The following is a 19184-nucleotide window of genomic DNA, read 5'->3' on the forward strand; positions in this document are numbered from 1 at the left end:
ACTGTTGACCCCAAGTATTTGAAGTCCTTCACCCTCGCTATCTCTTCTCCCTGTGTAGCCTCACTCTTCCCCCGCCACCCCTCCTCTCATTTATGCACATACATTCTGTTTTACTTCGGCTAATCTTCAGTCCTTTCCTTTTTTGTGCGTGCCCCAACCTTTCTTACTGTTCCTCCACCTGCTTCCTACTTTCACTGTAAATCACAGTGTCATCTGCGAACATCATGGTCCATGGGGACTCCAATCTAACCTCATCTGTCAACCTATCCGTCACTGCTGCAAACAGGAAGAGGCTCAGGGCTGATAAGAATCAGAATCATCTTTATTTGACAAGTATGTCAAAAACACAAGGAATTTGTCTCCGGTAGTTTGAGCCGCTCTTGTACGACAACAGACAGTCAATTGACTTAGAATACTTTTGAGACATGAAGACATTGAAAAAACAGTTACTAAGCAATAATAGGTTGCGATTAATCTGGTATTGCCGGTACAATTATTATTATTTTTTGACAATTGTGCAAAAAGATGCAGAGTCCTCTTGCAATTCGAGCAGTTTGAATGACTAATAGATCAATAGTTCAGTGCAATGACCATTGTGCAAAGGGTGCCCAGACTTCCAAGAAATGTATGGAGTTTAAAGTGACTAGTAGTGCGATAGTCAATTGTGCAAATGTTGCAGATACTACTCAGTCGATTGTGCAAATGGTGCAGATGCTACTCAGGCACGAGCGGCCAGTATTGGTCAACAACAGATATGCAAATAGTGAGTGTGAGACTACTCCAGTGAGTGTACGAGTAATGTATAATTGGCCCGACAGAAATGTGACCCCCTCCTTGAGCCGTCACCTTGTCGTGGTGGAGGGGTTTGTGTCTCCCAGTGATCCTAGGAGCTAAGTTGTCTGGGGCTTTATGCCCCTGGCAGGGTCACCCATGACAAACAGGTCCTAGGTGAGGGACCAGACAAAGCACGGCTCAAAGACCCCTAATGATGACGACAAACAATGGACTTCGTTTTCCCTTGCCCGGACGCGGGCCACCGGGGCCCCCCGCTTGAGCCAGGCCTGGTGGTGGGGCTCGAAGGCGAGCGCCTGGTGGCCGGGCCTGCACCCATGGGGTCCGGCCGGGCACAGCCCGAAAGGGTAACGTGGGTCCCCCTTCCCATGGGCTCACCACCTGTGAGAGGGGCCATAGGGGTCGGGTGCAGTGTGAGCCGGGCGGTGGCCGAAGGCGGGGACCTTGGCGATCCGATCCCCGGCTACAGAAGCTGGCTCTAGGGACGTGGAATGTCACCTCTCTGGCAGGGAAGGAGCCCGAGCTGGTGTGTGAGGTCGAGAAGTTCCGACTCGATATAGTCGGACTCGCCTCCACACACACCTGGGGCTCTGGTACCAGTCCTCTCGAGAGGGGTTGGACTCTCTTCCACTCTGGAGTTGCCCATGGTGAGAGGCGCCGAGCAGGTGTGGGTATACTTATTGCCCCCCGGCTCGGCGCCTGTACGTTGGGGTTCACCCCGGTGGACGAGAGGGTAGCCTCCCTCCGCCTTCGGGTGGGGGGACGGGTCCTGACTGTTGTTTGTGCCTATGCACCAAACAGCAGTTCAGAGTACCCACCCTTTTTGGAGTCCTTGGAGGGGGTGCTGGAGAGCGCTCCCGCTGGGGACTCCATTGTTCTGTTGGGGGACTTCAATGCTCACGTGGGCAATGACAGTGAGACCTGGAAGGGCGCGATTGGGAGGAACGGCCCCCCCGATCAGAACCCGAGCGGTGTTCTGTTATTGGACTTCTGTGCTCGTCACGGATTGTCCATAACGAACACCATGTTCAAGCATAAGGGTGTCCACACGTGCACTTGGCACCAGGACACCCTAGGTCGCAGTTCGATGATCGACTTTGTGGTCGTGTCATCGGACTTGCGGCCGCATGTCTTGGACACTCGGGTGAAGAGAGGGGCGGAGCTGTCAACTGATCACCACCTGGTGGTGAGTTGGCTCCGATGGTGGGGGAAGATGCCGGTCCGACGTGGCAGGCCCAAACGTATTGTGAGGGTCTGCTGGGAACGTCTGGCAGAATCCCCTGTCAGAAGGAGTTTCAACTCCCACCTCCGACAGAACTTTGCTCATGTTCCGGGGGAGGCGGGGGACATCGAGTCCGAGTGGACCATGTTCCGCGCCTCCATTGCTGAGGCGGCCGACCGGAGCTGTGGCCGTAAGGTGGTCGGTGCCTGTCGTGGCGGCAATCCGCGAACCCGTTGGTGGACACCAACGGTGAGGGATGCCGTCAAGCTGAAGAAGGAGTCCTATCGGGCCTTTTTGGCCTGTGGGACTCCTGAGGCAGCTGATGGGTACCGGCTGGCCAAGCGGAATGCAGCTCTGGTGGTCGCTGAAGCAAAAACCCGGGCATGGGAGGAGTTCGGTGAGGCCATGGAGAAAGACTTCCGGAAGGCTTCGAGGAAATTCTGGTCCACCATCCGACGTCTCAGGAGAGGAAAGCAGTGCACCACCAACACTGTGTATAGTGGGGATGGGGCGCTGCTGACCTCGACTCGGGACGTTGTGAGTCGGTGGGGAGAATACTTCGAAGACCTCCTCAATTCCACCGACACGCCTTCCCATGGGGAAGCAGAGTGTGGGTTCTCTGAGGCGGGCTCTCCTATCTCTGGGTTTGAGGTCACCGAGGTAGTTAAAAAGCTCCTCGGTGGCAGGGCCCCGGGGGTGGATGAGATTCGCCCGGAGTTCCTAAAGGCTCTGGATGTTGTGGGGCTGTCCTGGTTGACACGCCTCTGCAACATCGCGTGGACATCGGGGACAGTGCCTCTGGATTGGCAGACTGGGGTGGTGGTCCCCCTTTTTAAGAAGGGGGACCGGAGGGTGTGTTCCAACTACAGGGGGATCACACTGCTCAGCCTCCCTGGTAAGGTCTATTCAGGGGTGCTGGAGAGGAGGGTCCGTCGGGAAGTCGAATCTCAGATTCAGGAGGAGCAGTGTGGTTTTCGTCCTGGCCGTGGAACAGTGGACCAGCTCTACACCCTCGGCAGGGTCCTCGAGGGTGCATGGGAGTTCGCCCAACCAGTCTACATGTGTTTTGTGGACTTGGAGAAGGCGTTCGACCGTGTCCCTCGGGGAGTCCTGTGGAGAGTGCTTCGGGAGTATGGGGTACCGAACCCCCTGATATGGGCTGTTCGGTCCCTGTACGACCGGAGTCAGAGTTTGGTCCGCATATCCGGCAGTAAGTCGAACTCGTTCCCGGTGAGGGTTGGACTCCGCCAAGGCTGCCCTTTGTCGCCGATTCTGTTCATAACTTTTATGGACAGAATTTCTAGGCGCAGCCGAGGCGTAGAGGGGGTCCGGTTTGGTGGCCTCAGTATTGCATCTCTGCTTTTTGCAGATGATGTGGTTCTGTTGGCTTCATCAAGCCGTGACCTCCAACTCTCATTGGAGCAGTTCGCAGCCGAGTGTGAAGCGGCTGGGATGAGAATCAGCACCTCCAAATCTGAGACCATGGTCCTCAGTCGGGAAAGGGTGGCATGCCATCTCCAGGTCGGGGATGAGATCCTGCCCCAAGTGGAGGAATTCAAGTATCTTGGGGTCTTGTTCACGAGTGAGGGAAAAATGGAACGGGAGATCGACAGGCGGATCGGTGCAGCGTCTGCAGTGATGCGGACTTTGTATCGGTCCGTTGTGGTAAAGAAAGAGCTAAGCCGAAAGGCGAAGCTCTCAATTTACCGGTCGATCTTCGTTCCTACCCTCACCTATGGTCATGAGCTGTGGGTCGTGACCGAAAGAACAAGATCCCGGATACAAGCGGCCGAAATGAGTTTCCTCCGCAGGGTGTCCGGGCTCTCCCTTAGAGATAGGGTGAGAAGCTCGGTCATCCGGGAGGATCTCAGAGTAGAGCCGCTACTCCTCCGCATTGAGAGGAGCCAGATGAGGTGGCTGGGGCATCTGATTCGGATGCCTCCCGGACGCCTCCCTGGTGAGGTGTTCCGGGCATGTCCCACCGGGAGGAGACCCCGGGGACGACCCAGGACGCACTGGAGAGACTACATCCTTCGGCTGGCCTGGGAACGCCTCGGGATCCCCCCGGAAGAGCTGGATGAAGTGGCTGGGGAGAGGGTAGTCTGGGCGTCCCTGCTGAAGCTACTGCCCCCGCGACCCGACCCGGATAAGCGGTAGAGAATGGATGGATGGATGAAGAAATGTGACAACAAACTCAAGACAAAAAATTGGCAGCATGTTGCAATGGAATTGTAAGTAAACTGTTTAAGAAGTTAATGGGAAGAGGGGAGAAGCTTCTTGGAATGTCTACTTGTTTTAGTTTGCATTGTTCGGTCGCGCCGACCTGAGGGGAGGAGCTGGAAGAACCGGTGACCAGGATGTGGAGGGTCCAAGAGGATTTTTTATGCTCTTGTCTCAGTTCTGGCAGTTCTGGTGGGTAGGGGAGTACCAACAATCTTTTCAGAAGTTTTGATCGTCCGTTGCAGTCGGAGTTTGTCCTTTTTTTGTAGCAGCACCAAACCAGACTGTGATGGAAGAACACAGGACTGATTTGATGACCGCTGTGTAGAACTGCCTCAACAGCTCCTGTGGCTGGCCGTGTTTCCTCAGAAGCCGCAGTACATCCTCTGCTGGGCCTTTTTGAGGATGGAGTTGATGTTGAACTGGTCCTGAGAGGCTGTAATTCCCACGAACTTGAAGGTCTCGACGGTTGACACAAGGCAGCTGGGCAGTGTGAGGGGCAGCTGTGGCGCAAGATCCCTCCTGAAGTCCACAATAATCTCTAGTCTTGAGCGTGTTCAACTCTAGGTTGTGTCGCCGGCACCACAGCCCACCCGCTCCACTTCCTGTCGATATGCAGACTCGTCTTTGATGAGGCCGATGACTGTGGTGTTGTCTGCAAACTTCAGGAGTTTGACAGCTGAGTGCGTTGAGGTGCAGTCGTTCGTGTAGAGAGAGAGAAGAGCAGCGGAGAGAGGACACAACCTTGGGGCGCCCCGGTGCTGGTGGTGTGTGTAGATGAGGTGGCCTCCACCAGCCTCACCTGCTGTGTCCTGCCCGTCTGGATGCTGTAAATCCACTGGCAGATGGCAGGCAAGACGCTGAGCTGGAGAAGCTTGGATGATAGAAGTTCTAGGATGATGGCGTTGAACGCAGAGCTGAAGTCCACAAACAGGATCCTTGTGTAGGTCCCTGCACAGACGTGGTGATCGAGGATAAAGTGCAGTCCCATGTTGACTGAATCCATCCGCAGACCTGTTTGCTCGGTAGGCAAACTGCAGGAGGTCCAGCAGGGGATCTGTGATGCTCTTGAGGTGGTCCAGCACGAGGCAGTCAAAGGACTTCATGACCACTGATGTCAAGGCGACAGGCCTGTAATTATTCAGACCTGAGATTGCAGGTTTCTTGGGGAGTGGGATGATGGTGGAGCGTTTGAAGCAGGATGGTACTTCGCACACTTCCAGAAATCTTTTGATGATCTGTGTGAAGACTGGAGCGAGCTAGTCCGTGCAGACTTTGAGGCAGGATGGGGACACAAGGTCTCGGCCTGCCACTTTGTTGATCTTTTTTTGTTTGAAGATGCGTCTCACATCCTGTTCATGGATGGTCAACGCAGAAGTCAGAGGTGTGATTGTGGTCGTTGGTGCGGCTGGATGGGTGTGGGGTGTGAAAGTGTCCTTTTCAAATCTGCAGTACATGGTATTCAAGTCATTGGCTAGTGTACTATTGTTCTCAGCTTGGGGGGATCGTCGCTTGTAATTTGTCAGCGATTGGAATGCATGCCAGACTGATTTAGAGTCGTTAGCGCTAAACTGTTTTTCTAACTGATTCCTGATGCAGTCCCACCTCCACCTTAAACTCCTCTATCACACCTACAGCACACCTCACCGCTGTTCTGCTGCCCTCATACATGTCCTGTATTATTCTAACATACTTCTCTGCCACTCCAGACCTCTGCATGCAGTACCACAGTTCTTCTCTGGGTACTCTGTCATAGGCTTTTTCTCACTCTACAAAGACACAATGGAGCTCCTTCTGACCTTCTCTGTACTTCTCTATCAACAATACTACATCTGTGGTACTCTTTTGAGGCATGGAACCATACTGTTGCTCCCAAATACTTGTGTTCTTAGTTTAGCCTGCACTACTCTTTCCCACAACTTCATTGTGTGGCTCATTGGCTTTGTTCCGCAATAGTTCCCACAGCTCTGCACATCACCCTTGTTCTTAAAAAACAGCACAAAAACCAGCACACTTTTCCTCCATTCCTCAGGCATCTTCTCACCCACTAGAATGCTGTTGAACAAGCTGGTGAAAACCCCACATCCACCTCTCCGAGATGCTTCCATACCTCCACAGGAATGTCATCAAGACCAACTGTCTTTCCAATTTTCATTCTCTTTCGTGCCTTTCTAACTTCCCCCTGACTAATCATTGCTCCTTCCTGGTCCACCACACTTGCCTCCTCTACTCTTCCTTCTCTCTCATTTTCATCATTAATCAACTCCTCAAAGTATTCTTTTCATCTATCCAGCACACTACTGGTACCAGTCAACACATTTCCATCTCTCTCCTTAATCACCCTAACCTGCTGCACATCCTTCCCATCTCTATCCCTCTGTCTGGCCAACCTGTATAGATCTTTTTCTCCTTCTTTAGTGTTCAACCTGGCATACATGTCATCATCTAGCTCTCGTTTGGCCTTTGCCACCTCTACCTTCCCCTTACATCGTGCCTCCATGTATTCCTTTCTCCTCTCCTCAGTCCTTTCAGTGTCCCACTTCTTCATTGTTATCCTCTTTTTTAATAAATCTGCAAAGATTTCAACAATTCCATTTTTTTCTGTCAATATGGGGTGCTGTGTGTAGATTAATGAGGGAAAAAAAATGGCTGCAATATAACAGAGTGAAAAATTTAAGGGGGTCTCAATACTTTGCATTCCCACTGTAAATGTCCACCGAGGGCCGAGTTCCGAAATGCATATATGGATGGATGGTTCGGTTCGACTGTTTTGGTTCGCTCCGCGTGTGTGCCATCACACACACATTCATAGGGTGATACTTTTGCAAACTTGTCCTACAGCTTTCATCCGATTGACTTCCAAATTGCTGTATCGCATCTCCAGACCTGGGACAGCAAAAGTTGTTCAAAGCTTTCTGTTTCCCCATACTATCAAATATTGCATATCAAATTTCCCTCGCCACAAAACAGAAAATACTTAATAACTCCCCTGTACATGCTCCCAAACTTCACGTTGCATAACAGTCACACCCTGAACACATCTGTGTGACAATATTTTCTTATCCATATTGTGCCACCGAGTAGCGACAAAAATGTCATCTACATTTTAATGTACTGCTCCCAGCACGTTGATCACTTGAAATTTTGTCAGTAAAGCCTCTGACATTGATCATGCTTTGTAAAAAATATTGTGACGTTTCGGCAGAAGGCGTGGATGTGGCGCCATGGCGAATCATCAAAAGCTGTTGGAATTTGACTCCAGATGGTCATATCCTTTCAAAATGTCACACACTTGATGACAGTCCCAACTTAAAGGCATGTATAAGGGGAAAAAAAAAAAATAATCGTACTAATAGCGCCACCTACTGGCACAACAAAATGTTTGATACTTTGTTGTTCTCATGCGAGCAGGTTAATCCGGGCTATCTCATATTTGCTCAGAAGGCTAAATCCTTCATGTTGTCGCAATGTAAATTTTGTGAATTTTCCACAAACGCTGATGCCGTGGCAACGTACTGTTCGCCACGCTGTTTCCCAAGAAACCAACACTGTTTTGAGGGTCGAAATATGCATGCAAACTCAATAAACTTTGTACACTCATCAAGTCTGGAAAACACTTCAATATTTTGCAGGTTTTTTGTGCAATTTTTAAAATAAATGTGTCAGTCGCGCCCCCTACAAATTTTCAAAAGGGCAGCACCAGCTGCACGTTTCACATAGGTCTTTTTAAAAATTGGGAGGCATATGTAACAGCCCAAGACCTTCAAAAAAGTCTCTTTGGAGCCATACCGGAACCCAACAGGAAGTCTTTGAAGACTTTGAATTTACTTTAAAATATGTCCCTATTTTTTTTTCCTTTTACAGTCGTCATATTTTAATGAACTCCTCCTACAGATTTCCAGATTTCGTGTCTCATCGAAAGATGATAACGATGAAAAGCTATCCAAAACTTTTCATTTCGTGTAATCCTGTTGCCATGGCGACATGCTGTTTGTCAAGAAACCAACGCTGTTTTGAGGGTCTAAACATGCGTGCAAACTCATGAAACCATGCAACTTTGCACACACCTGGCAAATATTCCAATATTTAACAGCTTTTTTGTGCAATTTTTAAGAATTGGCTCCCTAAAATTTTCAAGCTGTGGCTGTACGGTTCACCTCGGTCTACCAAAATTTGGAGGCATATGGAACAGCCCAAGACCTCCCCAAAAATCTCTTGGAGTCATACCTTAAACCCAACAGGAAGTCCGCCATTTTTAACTTGTAAAATTTTACATTATTCATATTTTTCGCCTTTTGCAGCAGTCATATTTTAACGAACGCCTACAAATTTTTTTCCGATCGACTTCAAACTTTAGGTGTCATCGAAATGTTGATGAAAATGTATTAAAAGCTGCTCATATCGTCTCACGCTGTTGCCATGGCGACATGGAGTTTGCCACACTGTTGTGTTGTGCTGCACATAATTGTGAAGTGGAATGAAAATGACATCCAGTTTTATGCGATTGTAATCTGAAAAATGTGGTTTTCATTTCTATTCAATGGATCTCCAATGTGCCAGTACGCCAACAGTAACCCAATGTGGCCAGGGGTACGAGGGCCCTTAATAGCTGCTCGCAGCTGAAGTTATGATAATTTTCTTTCTTGTTTTCTTGCTCTACTCTGAGCCCCTCCCGGATGACCGAGCTTCTCACCCTTTCTGTCAGGGGGAGCGTGGACACCATGCGGAGGAAACTCATTTCAGTCCGCTTGTATCCGGGATGTCGTTCTTTTACACCTCGTGACCATAGGTGAGGGTAGGAACGTAGATCGACTGGTAAATTGAGAGCTTCGCCTTTTGGCTTCGCTCCTTCTTCACCACAACGTCATCCATCCCTCACTTTTGAACAAGACCCCAAGTTACTTGAACGCCTCCACTTGGGGCAGGATCTCATCCCCGACCCGGAGAGGGCACACCACGCTTTTCCGGCTGAAGACGATGGTCTCAGATACGGAGGTGTTGAGTTCCATCCCAAGCGCTTCACACTCAGCTGTGAACCGCTCCAGTGAAAGTTGGAGATCACGGCTTAATGAAGCCAACAGAACTACATTGTCTGCAAAAAGCAGAGATTCATTACTGAGGCCACCAACCCGGACCCCCTCTACGCCTTGGCTGCGCCTAGAGATTATGTCCATAACAGTTATGAACAGAATCGGTGACAAAAGGGCAGCTTTGGCGGAGTTCAACCCTAACTGGAAACAAATCCGACTTAGTGCCGGCAATGCGAACCAAACTCTTGACACCAGTCGTACAAGGGCCGAACAGCCCGTATCAGTGGGTTCTGAACACCATACTCCCGAAGCACCCCCCAAAGAACTCCTCGATGGAGACGGTTGAACACCTTCTTCAAGTCCACAAAATATATGTAGACTGGTTGGGCGAACTCCCATGCACCCTCGAGGACCCTATTGAGGGTGTAGAGCTGTTCCACGGCCAGGATGAAAACCACACTGGTCCTCTTGAATCAGAGACTCGACTTCCCGACGGACCCTCCTCTCCATCACCCCTGAATAGACCTTACCAGGGAATCTGAGGAGTGTGATTCCCTCTGTAGTTGGAACACACTCTCTGGTCCCCCTTCTTAAAAAGGGGGACCACCACCCCAGTCTGCTAAGCCAGAGGCACTGTCCCCGATGTCCATGTGATGTTGTAGAGGCGTGTCAACCAGGACATCCCCAAAACATCCAGAGCCTTTAGGAACTCCGGACAAATCTCATCCACCCCCGGGGGCGAGCTTTTTAACCACCTCGGTGACCTCAACTCCAGAAATAGGAGAGCCCGCCTCAGCGATCCCATAGTCTGCTTCCTCATGGGACGGCGTGTCGGTGGAATTGAGGAGGTCTTCGAAGTATTCTCCCCACCTACTCGCAACGTCTCGAGTTGAGGTCAGCAGCGCCCCATCCCCACTATACACAGTGCTGATGGTGCACTGCTTCCCCCTCCTGAGACGCCGGATGGTAGACTAGAATTTCCTCGAAGCCGTCAGGAAGTATTTCTCCATGGCCTCACCGAACTCCTCCCACGCTCGAGTTTTGCCTCAGCGACCACCAAAGCTGCATTCTGCTTGGCCAGCCGGTACCCATCAGCTGCCTCAGGAGTCTCACAGGCCAAAAAGGTCCGATAGGACTCCTTTTCCAGTTTGACGGCATCCCTCACCGCCGAAGTCCACCAAAGGGTACGGGGGTTGCCGCCACGAAAGGCACCGACCACCTTACGGCCACATCTCCGGTCGGGCGTCTCAATGGAGCCCAACCTGTGTGTGGAGGCGAGCCTGCCAGGGGCATAAAGCCCCAGACAACTTGGCTCCTAGCATCATTGGGATGCACAAAACCCTCCACCACGATGAGGTGACGGCTCAAGGAGGGGAAATAAAAGACTCCCAACGGACATGCGACGCGAGTCCGGAGCACCCCGACCCGGTCGCAAGCGGCTTTGGGGGGAGGGCCCTCTCCCGCCTACCTGGGGCCAGCTGGGGCGCCGCGGCGCTGTTTTTCTCAAGCGTTTTAAAAAAAATATATATATATATATAAAAACAATCCCAACTGAATAAACTACGGCCCTCCATCTTGATAAATGACATGACATTCATGACGAAGTGTGCATGTCACACGGCTGTTCCGATTTAAATGTAGTGGACAAGTATACACTTGATCGGAATACATTTCGTTACATGTAAACATTTGACCAGAGATCTTCAATCGGAATGATTTCAATTGGAATGGCAAAAAAATCTCCATGTGTGGTTGGTCTGCTGAAAATGAGTCTTTCACCTACCAATCAAATATACATTGACGTTCGCAGTAGTCAACTAATGGCCACTGAGGTCATGGTTAATAAACAGTTAACGTTCCCGTGTTTGTGTTAATTGGGGTCTAACACACAAAACAACTCTGAGCTCAGCGATGATGCGGTGGAGCGAGAAGTTTAGGTCCTTACCTCGCTAGTTCGTTAGTTCGCAAATAAACGGTTAACTTTCTCTTAAATGTCTGAGTTGTGTGAATCAATGCGCTGCACATGGAGCCAGGCTGTGGAGTATTGGACGGCGCCAGTACCCGCAAGAGTGTACCGGTTCGCTGGCGTTCCATGAGCCCACTAGCAGCTAATGACACAGCCAGCTCACTGTGATCTGCACGCCGGCTCACCTCAACAGTGACAATTTATCGAGTCCGGAAAAACTATTGTCTTCATGTTATTTATCGAAAAATAAGTCGCTATAGTAATTAGCGTAACAGGCCTAGTGGTGCCCCTTTTCGAAAGATAGAGATCGTATACATTTTAGTATTCTGATTTACAGATTCTTCCGAACTGACTAGTGGTAGTGGGAGGTACTGCAGGCAGTGCTTCGCGTTCTCACTACTATCCATCCATCCATTACCGCTAATCCTCACTAGGGTCGCGGGCTGCTGGAGCCTATCCCAGCCATCTTTGGGCGGGAGGCGGGGTACATCTTGAACCGGTCGCCAGCCAATCACAGGGCACATAGAAACAAACAACCAGTCGCAGTCACATTCACATTCACACCTACGGGCAATTTACAGTCTTCTATCAACCTACCACGCATGTTTTTGGGATGTGGGAGGAAACCGGAGTGCCCGGAGAAAACCCACCCAGGGACGGGAAGAACATGCAAACTCCACACAGGCGGGGCTGGGATTTAAACCCTGGTCCCCAGAACTGTGACGCAGATGTGCTAACCAGTAGTCCACCGTTACAATTTCACAGGTGAGCGTTTCTGCCGTATAGTAAACTAAGATGCTAAACCCAGTATGGCAGACTGCCATGATTCTCCGTGAGCAGCAAACATTTTATTATATATAAATTTCTAACTTTAGACATTACATATCGGACTGAAAGTACACCTTTTTCACAACGCCTAGGTACCAATATATGTCTTTTCATTGTGACAAATTTAGATAATTTTCCTTGTGCCTATGTATAATATGAACCCTCAATTTTTGTATAAATTTTTAGCAAAGAAAATGCGTATTATACACGAGAAATTATGGTAATTCACAAGGGTTCACATACTTATTGCAACTCTATGTAATGTTTCTCTAAGTGTTGACAGGATGGCTCTCAAAATGTTTCAAGACTCATGTTCAAGGAATTGGCATGAGTTTAATGGTCAACTTGGTGCTACTTTTTTTAAATTATTTTTTTCTCTCCCTACCTTCTCTGATTGCAGGTTGTATTCATGCCTAGCAAATGGAAGTCCAGATGAGTTTCAACGTGGTGAGCAGTTGCACCGGATCAGAGCAGTGAAAGACCCTCTGCAAATTGGTATGTTAAGTTACCAGTCTTACCGTAATTTCTCGTGTTTAATGCGCACCCATGTATAATACGCACCCCCAAAGTTGATCTCAAAATTCTGGAAGACCCTTCTACCTATGTATAATGCATTTTTACAATGCATGATTTTGCTTCTACCCATATGATCAAAACATGAAGTATTTGTATTTTGTTAGTTTTTTTTCAAACAATTATTCTGAAGTTAACTGCTTTATTTTAACACGTAATCCTTTTTTTAAATTTACTTGCTCTTATTTTGAAATTCACAGCCCTACTTTTATTTCGTAAATTAGAAAACACACAGTTGTGCTCATTTGTTTGATTACCCAAGCAGAATTTCAGAATCAGAATCATCTTTATTTGCCAATTATGTCCAAAAAACACACAAGGAATTTGTCTCTGGTAATTGGAGCCGCTCTAGTACGACAACAGACAGTCAATTGGCAGCGAACACTTTTGAGACATAAAGACATTGACAAAAAAAAAAAACAGTCACTGAACATACATTTATAAAATGTGAATGTTTTTTTTTTCTCCATTTGCCCCTATACCTATGTATAATGCGCACTCTTGACTTTTGCCAATTTTTTGGGGAGAAAATGCGCATTATACATGAGAAATTACGGTAATTGACAGTGACAAAGACGAGGCAAAAGTTGGCATTCATTCACCATAGTCATGGATGTCATTGCAATTTGGGGCTGTTGATCAGTTTTTAAAAGTTTTTAGTTTTGATTAAACAAAAGAGAATGTAGTGGATTTCCTGCAATATTAACATAATGAGATTGCCAAACATGTTCAAAACGCAATTCATTATGGATATAATCATCAGTATTATTTGTATAGTGCAACAGAAGTTATATGAAGGCATGTAGCATCGGTCTAGAAGCACGGTCCTCACATATTAAAGAAAACCAACTGAACTCGGCATGAGCAAGCACTCTGGAAACGGGATAACACAAATTATAGTGTTCACTGATCAATGTCCTGCCTTTATAGAAAATATTTTTTTTTGCTATAGACTTCTGAGTTCATTTTTCTGCTCCCATCATGACTACGAGTGATGATTCTTATGAAGTTGGGACATTATAAAATGTCTATAAAAACAGAATACAATGATTTGCAAGTCCTTTTTAACCTCTATTCAATGGAATACACTATAGAGATGACATTTTATCTTCAAACTGATGATTTTTTTTGCAAATATTCTCTCATTTTGAATTTGATGCCTGCAACATGTTTCAAAAAGCCGGGAGAGGTCAGACAAAAGACAGGGAAGGTTGAGGAATGCTCAACAAGTACCTGTTTATTAAATGGAAACAGGTGAGTGTCATGATTGGGTATAAAAAGGAGGACCCCCGAAAGGCTCAGTTGTTCACAAGCAAGGATGGGGCGAGGTTCACCACTTTGTGAGCAAATAGTCCACCAGTTTAAGGTCAATGTTTCTCAACGTACAGTTGTAAGAAATGTAGGGATTTCATTATCTAAGGTCCATAATATAAAAAGATTCAGAGAATCTGGAGAGATCGCTACACGTAAGCGGCAAGGCCCAAAACCAACATTGAATGCCCGTGATCTTCGATCCCTCAGGCGGCAATTCATTAAAATCCGGCATCATTGCGTAAAGGATCTTGCCACGTGGGTGCAGGAAGACTTATGAAAACAGTTGTCAGTTAAACCAGTTTGTCACTACATCTACAAATGCAAGTTACAACTCTACTTTGCAAAGCCAAAGCCATATCTCAGCAACACTCAGAAACGCTACTAGCTTCTTTGGGCCCGAGCTCATCTGAGATGGACTGATGCAGAGTAAAAAAAAGTATGCTCTGGTCTAACAAGTCCACATTTCAAATTGTTTTGGAAATCATGGATGTCTTTTACCCCGGCCAAAGGGGAAAAGGACCATCCGTATTGTTATCAGCACCGTTCAAAAGCCAGTATCTGTGATGGTATGGGGGTGTGTTAGTTCCCATGGCATGGGTAACTTACACATAGGTGAAGGCACCATTAATACACGTCTGTGAAGGAACCATGAATACTGAAAGGTATATACAGGTTTTGGAGCAACATATACTGCCACCCAAGCAACGTCTTTTTCAGGGGCGTCCCTGCCTATTTCATTAAGACAATGCCAAACCAAATTCTGCACGTGTTACAACAGTGTGGCTTTGTAGTAAAAGAGTGCAGATGTGGCGCATTATGACTTGCATAATACGACAAGGGAAACCCCGAACTGTTGAGCAACAGAAGTTTTACATGAAGCTAGACTGGGTAAGAATTCCACCTACCGAGGTTCAACAATCTAGTGTGTTCAGTTTCTAAACACTTAATTGAGAGTTGTTAAAAGGAAAGGTGATGTAACACGATGAAAAACATGCCCCTGTCCCAGCTTTTTGGAACGTGTTGCAGGCATCAAATTCAAAATGAATTTAGCACTTTGAACATTAAATGTCATCTTTGAAGTATATTTAATTGAATATAGGTTGAAAAGGATTTGCAAATCATATTTTGTTTTGATGTATGTTTTACACATTATCCCAACTTCATTGGAATTGGGGTTTGTTGATAGAAGAAGCCATGAAAGGCAAGCCATGTTCATGAACATCACTCCTGCTCTGAGTGTTGCTGTTACAACAATTGTTTTAAGACCATTCTTTACTGCTCTTGTAATGTTTCTGTTGTCAACTTGTATTATTTACCTTGGTCTACCTATTACACGTGTTACTAATAAATACATGAGTGGTTTCTTGATTGAGGGGTTGAGGTTCACTGAGTTGGTCAAAAAGCTCCTCGGTGGCAGGGCCCTGGGGGTAGATGAGATCTGCTCAGAGTGACTAAAAGGCTCTGGGTGTTGTGGGGCTGTCCTTGCTGACACATCTATGCAACATCACGTGGACATCGAGGACAGTGCCTCTGAATTGGTAGACTGGGTTGGTGGTCCCCCTTTTCAAGAAAGGGGACCGGAGGGTATGTTCCAACTACAGGGGAGTCACACTCCTCAGCCTCCCTGGTAAAGTCTATTCAGGAGTTCTTTCGAGGAGGGTCCATTGAGAAGTCGAATCTCAGTTTGAGGAGGAGCAGTGTGGTTTCCGTCCTGTCCGTGGAATGGTAGACCAGCTCTGCACCCTCAGCAGGGCCCTCGAGGGTGCATGGGAGTTTGCCCAACCAGTCTACATGTGCTTTGAGGACATGGAGAAGGCCTTCGAACGTTTCCCCCCCCGGGGGTCCTGTGGAGGGTGCTCTTGGAGTATGGTCCCCAGTAGTAAGTTGGATTTGTTTCAATTGAGGGTTGCACTCTGCCAAGGTTGCCATTTGTCACTGGTTCTGTTCATAACCCTTATGGACAGAAGTTCTAGGTTCAGCCGAGGCGTTGAGGGAGTCCGGTTTGGTAACCTCAGTATTGATTCTCTGCTTTTTGCAGATGTGGTTCTGTTGTGTTCATCTAACTGCGATCTTCAACTGTCACTGGAGCAGTTTGCAGCCGAGTGTGAAGCGGCTGGGATGAAAATCAGCACCTCCATATCTGAGGCCATTGTTCTCAGTCAGAAAAGGGTGGCGTGCCCTCACCGGGTCCAGGAAGAGAGTTTACCTATCTCAGGGTCTTGTTCACAAGTGAGGGAAGAATGGATCGGGAGATTGAAAGATTGGATCAGTGTTGCATCTGCAGTGATGCAGGCTCTTTATCGGTCTGTTGTGGTAAAGAAGGGCCTGCTGCGCAGGGTGTTTGGGCTCTCACTTAGAGATCGGATGAGAAGCTCAGTCATCTAATAGGGGCTCAGAGTTGAGCCACTGCTCCTTTGGATCGAGACGAGATGGTTTGGGCATCTGACTGGGACCCCATGGACGCTTCCCTGATGAGGCGATACGGGCACGCACCACCGGGCGTAGGCCCGAGGAACGACCCAGGACATGCTGGAGAAAACTGTCTCCCGGCTGGCCTGGGAACGCCTCGGGATCCCCCCGGAAGAGCTAGAAAAGCTAGCTGAGGAGAGGGAAGTTTGGGCTTCCCTGCTTAAGCTCCTGCCCCCGCGACCTGAATCCAGTTAAGTGGTAGATTTTTTTAAATTTTAATTTTAATTTTTTATTTTTATTTTAAACCCTGCGATATATATTGTGATGTGAAAAAATACAGGACAACATACTCATGATGTGAAAACCAACACACATCTTCCTTTTTCCCTCTTTGTATTTTGTTGGACAGTTTATACTGTAATTGTAGAAAATAAACTATGCTAAACAGGGCACAGAAGTTTGCTGAGATATTTGTGTGAAGTCTACCGCTATTTAAATGCACTGTAGTATTGAGCAGGTATGTGTCCAGCCAGGCATGAAGTTAAAATCATTTCTTTTCATTTCCAGATATACACTAGTACGTATAGCATATTCCTAACACTATTCATGTTTTTAATCAATATGTAATTTTACACGTTTTAACATAATATGCATTAGTAATTATATATTGTGTTTGAGTTTATTAGTTTAAAGTAAACAACACATGCTGTGTGCACCTTGTGCCTGGCTACAAGACTACAAGATTTTAGCCCCTTTATTGGCCATGAAGTGTGACACATGAAGAACCCTCCGACATTTCACCTGACATCCACCAATAGGATTACGTCTTGAAATGCCGCATTCTATGCCTTTCCGTTGTCGTTTATTTGCATGCATAAACCAACGATTACTGGAAACTTTAGAGCAGAAATTGACAGAACGCCAGCATGTTTACATTCAAATGTTAGTGGTAGCACTAGTGGTGTGCGGTATGGCCTAAATTTGAGATCCCAATTTTTTTTCCCCCCTCATGTCGATATGTGGTATGACTAGATATTCATTGAATTAAAGTTTATGAATGTCTAAAACCAGACCAGACCACATTGATTTACATTATGAAGCAGAAGGTTTATTTTCCAAATTTAAACATTCCAAAGAAATACATTACTTTTCCCTGCTTGTATTTCAAAATATGATCTCAAAATTAGTGACGAATCAAAATGGCAATGTGTGAAGCGGCTGCGATGAGAATCAGCACCTCCAAATCTGAGACCATGGTCCTCAGTCGGAAAAGGGTGGCGTGCCCTCTCCAGGTTGGTGATGAGATCCTGCCCCAAGTGGAGGAGTTCAAGTATCTTGGGGTCTTGTTCACAAGTGAGGGAAGAATGGAACAGGAGATCGACAGGTGGATCGGTGCAGCATCTGCAGTGATGTGGACTTTGTATCGGTCCGTTGTGGTAAAGAAGGAGCTAAGCCGAAATGCGAAGCTCTCGATTTACCGGTCGATCGACGTTCCTACCCTCACCTATGGTCACGAGCTGTGGGTCGTGACCGAAAGAACGAGATCCCGGATACAAGCGGCCGAAATGAGTTTCCTCCGCAGGGTGTCCGGTTTCTCCCTTAGAGATAGGGTGAGAAGCTCGGTCATCCGGGAGGATCTCAGAGTAGAGCCGTTGCTCCTTCACATCGAGAAGAGCCAGATGAGGTGGCTGGGGCATCTGATTCGGATGCCTCCCGGACACCTCCCTGGTGAGGTGTTCAGGGCACGTCCCTCCGGGAGGAGACCCCGGGGGCAACCCAGGACACGCTGGAGAGACTACATCCTTCGGCTGGCCTGGGAATGCCTCGGGATCCCCCCGGAAGAGATGGATGAAGTGGCTGGGGAAAGGGCAGTCTGGGCGTCCCTGCTGTAGCTACTGCCCCCGCGACCCGACCTCGGATAAGCGGTAGAAGATGGATGGATTTAATGGAAATTCTTGACCACAACCAAAAGTGAGAACTCCAAGGCTGAAAACCGTAAACTGAAAGAGGTTTTCCTGCCAATTTTTGGTAACGTTGTATTAATTATGACTGCTGAGCTGCCAACCTATAGAAATTCACTTCCAGAACAATTTGTCTTAATTTACATATTTTTTTTAATTATGTCAAGGAAATTGATTACTCCTGGACCGTTGTTGCAGTATACAATATTATGTAATAGGATAAAAATAATTCAGCATATTGTTCAATTGCACAACATAATCATTACTCTATAATTGTAATTGTTAATAAATTATAGCTCCAACATATATTTTAATGGATTTATAAGGGTTTGGTTCTGTCATCTGTGTTCAACACTTAACCTTTAGGAGGTAGCAATGCACTTAAAACATGCCCAGTCTGGTGGAAATCAATAAGAGTCAAAGAAGAAACGTGACATCATGTTGAATGAATACTGTGCAGTGATCTGTAAATAAAGTGAATAAAAAAAGAAATGCAAGACTGATTCTTGAGAATGCCACACTGACCAAACACGACTTCTGGAACAGGGAGCTCAGACGACGACGGCTGGCCCACTGTGAAACTATTTGCATGAGCGCTCACGCAACGAAACTAGCCGCTAATGCTAACTAAATAACCGGTGAAGCACTTTCTATCTCGTTCATGATTGGCAAACTACTATCTTGTTATCTTCCTGCCCCCGTTCACTGAGCGAACACAAAAACACAAGCGCTTCAACTGCCACCACGATTGCTACGGGGTCAGGAACATCATACATGCATCGCACTCGATAACGTGCTTCATCTTCAGGTGACTTTACACGGATATGCCCGTCTTCATCGCAACATTGTTCATACAGGTACTGCAGACT

The 19184-nt window shown here is 47.4% G+C and overlaps 1 protein-coding gene across 5 annotated transcripts in view; it reads left to right on the top strand.

Moving 5' to 3' along the window:
• The window catches only part of zswim8 (zinc finger, SWIM-type containing 8), a 231123-nt gene that overhangs the window by 25427 nt on the left and 186512 nt on the right, over positions 1 to 19184 (top strand). For 4 of the 5 annotated variants that reach the window (XM_061788842.1, XM_061788844.1, XM_061788843.1 and 1 more), the window contains exon 3: positions 12459 to 12553. In XM_061788842.1, coding sequence (XP_061644826.1) covers positions 12459 to 12553 — 95 coding nt within the window. Of the gene's footprint in view, positions 1 to 11811; positions 11996 to 12458; positions 12554 to 19184 lie in introns of all 5 variants that reach the window. The other variant, XM_061788846.1, reaches the window with a different exon arrangement.

Source organism: Phyllopteryx taeniolatus, chromosome 11 (genome assembly GCF_024500385.1).
Source record: "Phyllopteryx taeniolatus isolate TA_2022b chromosome 11, UOR_Ptae_1.2, whole genome shotgun sequence".
Lineage (NCBI taxonomy): Eukaryota > Metazoa > Chordata > Actinopteri > Syngnathiformes > Syngnathidae > Phyllopteryx > Phyllopteryx taeniolatus.